The sequence below is a fragment of the Brassica napus genome, chromosome C4 (assembly GCF_020379485.1).
Source record: "Brassica napus cultivar Da-Ae chromosome C4, Da-Ae, whole genome shotgun sequence".
Lineage (NCBI taxonomy): Eukaryota > Viridiplantae > Streptophyta > Magnoliopsida > Brassicales > Brassicaceae > Brassica > Brassica napus.
Window position 1 is genome coordinate 4,232,924 of NC_063447.1, and position 9,458 is coordinate 4,242,381.

The window sequence follows — 9,458 nt, forward strand, 5'->3', positions numbered from 1 at the left end:
ATTCAATGAAAAAATATACAGTAAACTTATTATGTTTTAAAAATTGATAGACACATATATATTATAATATATACCAATTTAGAATTGAAAACAAAATATTTATATAAAAATAAATGAAAACCAAAACTCGCGCGGTTGCGCGGGTTGAGATCTAGTTAATTTTAAAACTCATGATAAATTCGAATTTAACAAGATTCAGGATAAGAAACCAAAAAAAAATTATTATTCTATATATTACATAAGAGTTGTGTTTACACTACAAGAAAACAGCGGTATTCTGACGGACATTCCGACGAAAAATGAAATCCTCGGAATATCCCGATGAATTTCCGAGGATATTCCGAGGAAACACAAAATCTGGTTTCCTCGGAATTTCCTCGGAATATACCGACGGAATTCCGAGGAAATGTTAATCCGTCGGAATATTCTTATGGAATACCGAGGAAAAATGTATTCCTCGGAAAAAACCGATGAATTCCGAGGAAGATAAGGGTTTCCTCGGAATTCCCTCGGAATATTCCGAGGAAATTCCGAGGAAGCAGGGTTTTTAAACCGAAAACAACGTTTTGCGGTTTGAATAACACTTATATAACCCTTATTAAGTGTCTTAGACTGATTATGAAGTCAAAAATTTGTTTCTTACCCTATTATAAACATTTTTCCGATTGTATGAACGAAATTCCCACAACATAAGAGAAACACTTATACACTTTAATGAACGGTAAAGGGAATACTTACAATTATTTTTGAAATTTTGTTATTTCATGGTTTATGATCATCTATACAAAGAATTCTCAATGGTATGCATTATAATTGTATAAGAAATGAAATACGCAAAAAAATCGATGTTTTGAAACCTCAAACACTAGTTCTTCGGTATTTCCTCGGAATATTCCGACGGAATTCCGAGGAAGATAAGGGTTTCCTCGGAATTCCCTCGGAATATTCCGAGGAAACAGGGTTTTTAAACCGAAAACAACGTTTTGCGGTTTGAATAACACTTATATAACCCTTATTAAGTGTCTTAAACTGATTATGAAGTCAAAAATTTGTTCCTTACCCTATAATAAACATTTTTCCGATTGTATGAACGAAATTCCCACAACATAAGAGAAACATTTATAAACTTTAATGAACGGTAAAGGGAATACTTACAATTATTTTTGAAATTTTGTTATTTCATGGTTTATGATCATCTATACAAAGAATCCTCAATGGTATGCATTACAACTGTATAAGAAATGAAATACGGCAAAAAATCGATGTTTTGAAACTCTAAACACTAGTTCCTCGGTATTTCCTCGGAATATTCCGACGGAATTCCGACGGATATTTAAGTGTCCGTCGGAATTTCCTCGGAATATTTTCATTTAATCGGGCAAATATTTCGCGAAAATTGAAATTACAATTCTGAGGAAATTCCGACGGGGACCCTAGGTTTTATAACCACGAGCCGCTTCTTCTTCCCCATTTCTCTCTTCTTCCTCTCTGGCTCTTCTCCCTCCTCTCCGGCGATCCCCCCCTTCTCTCTGACGGTATCTCCGGCGAATCCTCTCTAAACCTACACAAATCATGTAAGGACCCTATCCCACTCTCTTAGGTTCTATTTGTTAGGTTTTTGTGTAGATTTGATAGAATTTTGTTAGGGTGATTGGTTAGGATTGTGATTTGGTTGTATAATAGGTTTAGAATTGTGATTTGGTTGAATAATTTGTTTTGTTGAATTGATTTAGAATTTTTTTATAATTTTTTTTTATTTTTTTTGTATTTATAAAATCGATTTTTGTATATAAATTCGATTTTTGTGTATAAATTCGATTTTTGTATTTTAAAAAACGATTTTTGCATATAAATTCGATTTTTTGGATTTTACAAAACGTTTTTTGTATATAAATTCGATTTTTTGGATTTTACAAAACATTTTTAATATCTATAAAACTTTTTTTGTGATTAAAAACTATTATTTGGGATTTAAATATATATATATATATATATATATTTCTATATTTATTAAACATTTTTAATATTATTAAAACTATTTTTTGTAATTATTAAACTATTTTTTATTTATTAAAACTATTTTTTGTTTATTAGAACTATTTTTATATATTTATTAAACATTTTTAATATCTATAAAACATTTTTTGTGATTAAAAACTATTATTTGGGATTTTTTTTAAAAAAAATAATTTTTATATTTTTATATTTATTAAATTTTTTTTTTTTTAATTTACAGGTCTCATGATGATCAGACCCGGCCTCGACAGCGTCGTGGTCGTGGTGGTACGGGGAGCCAGTCTCGGGATTTCAGCCATTTTCAGGATTCTCCTTCACCCCACAGCTCTTACCATACATCTCTCTCTGCTGCACCCGCTCCTGTTCCTCTCGCTCCCGCTCCTGCTCCTCTCGCTCCCGCTCCTGCTCCTCCGGGTCCTCCGGGAGTGATGAGTGTTGCGGAGTTGGTTCGACAGCCCGGTCATGACCATCTTCCCTATCTCACTCCGTATCCACATGGACGGGGTCAAACATGGTAATTAAACATATTTTTTTTTCATTAAAATTTGATTCATTATTAAGCGTTTGTTCTTTTTATTAGGTTCAACCGATCCGGGAACGGGATCAGCGCATGGATCAACCGTATGATGTACTCGGCCCTCGACAAGGGACATCCGACTTTCACTGACTTCCCTACCGATAAGCAGCATCTGTGGTTTCGTCAGTTTGCGGTAAGTATTCTAATTTTTTTCTTATATTTTTAATCTTTAATATAAATTTTCTACTAATTTTGTTTTTTTTCAGCAAGAATTCAACTGGAATTCCGATGAGACGCTCTTTATCTATCACCACTTCGTCCATAAAGTTATGGACAACTATGGGAAGCAGATCCACGAGTGGAAGAAGAAATGGGAAATCAACAAGGTTTGTTTTTAATTTACTAAACAGTTTTTTAATTTACTAAACTATTTTTTTTATTTATTAAACTATTTTTTTTTTTTATTAAAAGGTCCCAAAGTCGATAAACAACACGGTCTGGACGGAGTTGTGTGCGCATTGGGATAAGGAAGAGACGAAAGAAACTTCTTCCACCAACTCCACCAACCGCATGAGCGACCGTAAGGGGAAGGGCGTCTTCAAGCATAACTTGGGTGCTCAATCTATTGCATCTCTTGGAGATCGCATGGTAAGTTCAGTCGCATTTTCTTCAATTATTTAAGTTTTGAAATTTTATTTTTTGTGCATTTCTTCTAATTTCTAATGTTTCTTTAATTTATGTTTTTTTCAAGGCGGAAGAAAATGATGGCGAGCCGGTTGATGATCTCGCCCTAATGAAGAGTGTGTATACCAACAAGAAGACCGGCCATATTGATGACGGTCTTGTGAGGGAAGTGGTCAGCCTGGTCCAAACTCAGGTGCAAGACGAAGTGTCTCAGCTTCAAACCGAGGATGACGATTCGACGGCTTCGACCAACTTGTCCCGGTTTCGAATCAACAAAATCGTTGAATCCGTAAGTTCTTTTTTTAAAAGTTCAATTCATTTATTTCTTGATTTAAATTTGGCTATTTTCTATTTCAGTCGGTTCCAAAGAAGAAGAGACGTTTGGTCGGTTTGGGTCGTCGCACCCGGTCGGTTCCTCCTTCTTCTGCACCACCGCCCTCTGTTGATCCAGAAGTACTTACGGCTCAGTTGAAGGACAAGGATGATCGCATATCTTTGTTGGAGACCCAGATGGCGGCTCAACAGGCGGGCTATGAGGCACAGAAGAGGCTGAACCAGCAAATGATGGAGATGATGCAGAGGATGTACCCAAACGAGGTGTTCCCGAACGTGCCAGACCCGTAGTTTTTTTTTTTTTTTTAAACTCGGAATGTTTTATTTTTATTTGTACAACTTTGAATATTATCTAATATGTTTTCAATTTTAATTTTAATTTTATATTTTCGAATTTAAATTTCAAAAATTTTATTTTTGAATATACCGAGGGACATGTTCCTCGGAATATACCGAGAGACTCATTCCTCGGAATATACCGAGGGACACGTTCCTCGGAATTTTCCGAGGGCTCCGTTCCTCGGAAATTCCCGATGAAAATTCCGAGGAACATTTCGTCGGAACTTCCGAGGATTGGACTATCGGAAAGTCCATCGAAATATTCCGAGGAAGTTCTCCTTCAGTATATTCCGAGGATCTTTTCGACGAACTGGTGGTCCTCGGAGTTTCCTCGGAAATTTGTTTCCTCGGAATTCCGAAGAAAAATGAATTTTCGAGGAGTTATTTTCGAGGACTTGTTTCGTCGGTATGTCGTCGGAATAACGTTATTCCGACGACATACCGACGATTTTTTTTCTCAGTATGTCGCTGTTTTCTTGTAGTGTTACCACTGTTTTTCTTTCTGAGAAAAGGCTTTGTGTATACCTCTCATTTTTCTTCCAACAATTTGCATTTTAGAGCTATTGTTGGAGGTGCTCTACCCTTTCGAGTGAACCAAAGCATGATCCTCCAAGTTTTGATTCTGAGTATATTAAGTGATGGTTTTAGCAACAAAAAGAAAGATGTGTCAAAATTGATGCTGAGTTAATTTTCAAAAAAAAAAAAAAAAAAATTGATGCTGAGTTCCTATTAGTCACGTGCCAAAATGTCACCATATATACTCCAGCACGTTCTTGTGTATTCACACGTTCCCAAGTTGCTTCCTTTGTCGGCGGTCCTTAACAAATGGGTTGCAACTTGCTAAGGGCAACCACAATGGTGGGATTGTGTTTCAAGTCCCTTAACATTTTTAATTAAATTTTTATTTTAAAGAATCTAAGCTAAGGGACTAAGTGGATTATTAGTGAGACTTTGATTGTCTCTTAGTTTATTATTTAATTAATTTTTTTTATTAGAATAAGTGATAACATATGTAAAGAAGTTTTAAATAAAACTTCTATGATAGAAGTTTAAAATTAAAATTGAAATATTAAGAAAATTACAAAAAAAAATTTTAAAAAATATCAGTCGAACGGAAGTGGATTGAGATTTCGAAGCTGCGACCTTTCGATTTGCAAAGACACGCCGACGGAGACTCCAGTGGAAAAGAGAAGACGCAGGTGGAGTGAGGAGATCAGGTCGTCGCTTTCGTTTGGAAAGGATCGATCTTTGATTCGATGCTTCAGTTCGTCGCCATCGAGCTCTCTTTTTTCGATTTTCGATTTCAATTTCCCGAATGCGAATGAGCCGAAACCACCGTTCCTTCTTCGTTTCCATCGCCCAATAACGTTATGTCACGTCTCCTTCGGGACGAGCCCAATTGTCCCTTACTTATGGCCCGTCCCACCCATTTTAATTTCATTTTGAATTATTTTCGACCCAATAAAGAAGAAGGGACGGGCCAAGGCACGTCCGATGCAGATGGCCTAAGGTAAGCCCCAAAAGTTTAGGTATTCAACGAAAATATCCTTTTCTTGGATATCTCAAAAAATATCACAACTTTTGAAGCAATCTTAAAACTTCGAAAGTGTTCAAATTCGTAACAGCCACTAACTTAAATCTTGGAGATAAGCGGTATACTTTTCAACAAACTCACTCAAAAGGTCCATTGTAATCGTACTGCTTTAATTTCGCAGCATATAGACAGCTGGAATATATATATATATATATATATATATATATATCCATATAAGTTACTTACACCGAAAAACATTTTATTTATTCATAAATATGATCAATTAATAATTCATTTAAAAGAATCGTTTAAAAACATAATAAATGCCTCATTTCCGCCTCTGAATTTTGTTCAGAACTACGGCTTGGCCATCTTTCCAGTTCTAGATTAGCAACTTATTTGGTTTTGTCCCATTTTCAGAATTGGAAAATTATTCTGAAAATGGTGCTGGAAAAGAGAGTGGCAAACTGAGGTGCTACTTTCATCGTTAAAGTGTTCTTAGGTTGGATCTGTTACATTTTTATGTGGCTGCAGATCAGTTGAAAACTAAACTTGATTTGAATCAAACATTATTGGGTTAATCATGTGTTGATCCAAAACTTAGCCCAAATTCTAGAAAAATCATCCACCTCCTTAAAATAAAAATCTAGATATTCTTATAGAATTATCTAGAAAATTAGGATAAAATAATCTAGATATTATGTTAGAATTATCTAGATTTAGGATTAAAATATTTGAGATATTTTGTATAATGGAGGCTATAAATACCTCCACTTCCCTTTCATTTTGGATCATCAAGAACTATCCAAGTTTGTAAGAATCATCTAAGTAATAAGAATCATCTTCTAAATTATAAAAGCTTTCTTCTTCACAAAACTTATTTCTCTTCAAACACTTAAACACTTTCTCCATCTTTATAAAAATTTTCATTCCAACAAAGTGGTATCAGAGCTACAAGTTCCTTTTGAAGATGGCAAACAATGGTGTTCCCTTCCAAGTTCCATTGCTCACTAAGAGCAACTATGACAATTGGAGTCTTAGGATGTTGGCTATCTTAGGAGCACATGATGTGTGGGAGATAGTCGAGAAAGGCTTCAATGAACCGGAGAATGATGGTGGTCTATCTCAAACTCAAAAGGATGGTTTGAGAGATTCAAGGAAGAGAGACACGAAGGCTCTCTGTCTAATCTATCAAGGATTAGATGAAGATACATTTGAGAAGGTTGCTGTAGCAAAGACATCCAAAGAAGCATGGGAGAAGCTTCAGACATCTTACAAGGGAGCAGAACAAGTTAAGAAGGTACGTCTTCAAACTCTAAGAGGAGAATTTGAAGCATTACAAATGAAGGAAGGAGAACTCATCTCAGATTACTTCTCAAGAGTCTTGACGGTTACTAATAACCTAAAGAGAAATGGTGAGAAGTTAGATGATGTGAGAATCATGGAGAAAGTTAGATCATTGGATTCGAAATTCGAACACATTGTTACCGTGATTGAAGAGACAAAAGACTTGGAGACTATGACAATGGAGCAACTTCGTGGATCACTACAAGCTTATGAAGAAAAGAAGAAGAAGAAAGAAGATATTGTGGAGCAAGTTCTCAAGATGAGAATTGATCACAAGGAAGAAAGTGGCCGAAGCAATCTAAGACGTGGTGGCGGTCATTTCCGAGGACGAGGTTGTGGTGTAAATGGACGAGGTTGGAGACCATATGAAGACAACTTCAACCAAAGAGGAGAGAATTCATCAAGAGGTCGTGGAAGAGAAAACCCAAAATCAAGGTACGATAAATCAAGCATCAAACGCTATAGATGCGGAAAGTTTAGACATTATGCTTCTGAATGCAAAACTCCAAACAACAATAGAGTTGAAGAGAAGTCCAACTATGTTGAAGAACGGCGTAAGGAAGAAGATATGTTATTGATGGCTTACAAGAAAGATGAACCAAATGAGGTTCACAAGTGGTACCTTGATAGTGGTGCAAGCAACCACATGTGTGGAAATAAAAGCATGTTCGTGGAGCTTGATGAATCGGTGAAAACTGATGTGGCTTTAGGAGATGAATCGAAGATGGAAGTGAAAGGTAAATGAAATATTCTCATCCGCTTGAAGAATGGAGATCATCAATTCATTTCCAACGTTTACTACATTCCAAGCATGAAGACCAACATCTTGAGCCTAGGACAACTCTTAGAGAAAGGTTATGACATTCGACTAAAAGATAATAGCCTTTCTTTAAGAGATAATGCAAATAATCTCATCACAAAGGGGCCAATGTCAAGCAATAGAATGTTTGTCCTAAACATTCAAAATGACATTGCACGATGTCTCAAGATGTGCTACAAGGAGGAATCTTGGCTTTAGCATCTTCGATTTGGGCATCTCAACTTTGGAGGCTTAGAGCTACTTTCCAAGAAAGAAATGGTGAAAGGATTACCTTGCATCAATCATCCAAATCAAGTGTGTGAAGGTTGCTTACTTGGAAAGCAATTCAAGATGAGTTTTCCAAAGGAGTCGGAGACAAGAGCAAGAAAGCCACTAGAACTCATACATACAGATGTATGTGGCCCAATCAAACCAAGTTCACTTGGTAAGAGTAACTATTTCCTTCTCTTTATTGATGACTTTTCAAGAAAAACATGGGTTTACTTTTTGAAACAAAAATCAGAAGTGTTTGAAAATTTCAAAAAGTTCAAAGCCCATGTTGAGAAGGAAAGTGGTCTTAAGATCAAGTCCATGAGATCAGATCGAGGAGGAGAATTCATGTCCAAGGAGTTTCTGAAGTATTGTGAAGATAATGACATTCGAAGACAGTTGACGGTGCCAAGAACCCCTCAACAAAATGGAGTAGCAGAAAGAAAGAATAGGACAATACTTGAGATGGCAAGAAGCATGCTCAAGAGTAAGAAGCTACCAAAGGAGTTGTGGGCAGAAGCAATTGCTTGTGCGGTTTATATATCAAACCGTTCTCCAACAAAGAGTGTTTTAGAAAAGACACCACAAGAAGCTTGGAGCCGAAGGAAGCCTGGAGTCTCACACCTAAGAGTCTTTGGAAGCATTGCTCACGCTCATATTCCAGATGAGAAGCAGAGCAAACTAGATCATAAAAGTGAGAAGTACATCTTCATTGGGTATGACGCTAGCTCCAAAGGCTACAAGCTCTACAATCCTGAAACAAAGAAGATAATCATTAGTCGGAATGTCATCTTTGATGAAGAAGGAGAATGGAATTGGAGATCAAATAATGAAGACTACAACTTCTTTCCATCCTTTGAAGAAGAGAATGTGGAGCAACTGAGAGAAGAGCCAGCTACACCACCAACTTCACCAACAACAAGTTCTCAAGGAGATGAAAGCTCAAGTGAAAGGACTCCACGTTTTAGAAGTCTACAAGACATCTACGAGGTAACCGAAAATCAAGACAATCTTACTCTATTTTGTCTATTTGCGGATTGGGAGCCTATGAACTTTGAAGAAGCCCAAGAAAAGAAGTCATGGAGAAGTGCAATGGATGAGGAAATCAAGTCGATTCAAAAGAATGATACATGGGAGTTAGCTTCACTTCCAAATGGACACAAGGAAATTGGTGTGAAGTGGGTGTACAAGGCAAAGAAGAACTCTAAAGGAGAAGTTGAAAGGTACAAGGCAAGATTGGTGGCAAAAGGCTATAGTCAAAAAGCCGGGATCGACTATGATGAGGTATTTGCTCCAGTTGCTCGCTTAGAAACGGTTAGACTAATCATTTCATTGGCAGCCCAAAAGAGTTGGAGGATACATCAAATGGATGTCAAATCAGCCTTCTTAAATGGAGACCTTGAGGAAGAAGTCTACATTGAGTAACCACAAGGCTACATAGTTAAAGGAGAAGAAGACAAAGTCCTAAGGCTGAAGAAGGCACTTTATGGATTAAAGCAAGCACCAAGAGCATGGAACACTCGGATTGATAAGTACTTCAAGGAGAAAGGCTTCATCAAGTGTCCATATGAGCATGCACTTTATACCAAAACTCAAAACAATGATATATTGATTGCATG

At 36.6% G+C, this 9,458-nt stretch overlaps 1 protein-coding gene across 1 annotated transcript; it reads left to right on the forward strand.

Moving 5' to 3' along the window:
* Positions 1 to 6,393: 6,393 nt before the first annotated feature.
* LOC125585309 lies at positions 6,394 to 7,515 on the forward strand. The gene has a single exon (XM_048754111.1). The coding sequence runs from the start codon at positions 6,394 to 6,396 to the stop codon at positions 7,513 to 7,515; it is 1,122 nt and encodes a 373-aa protein (XP_048610068.1).
* The last annotated feature ends 1,943 nt before the right edge of the window (positions 7,516 to 9,458 follow it).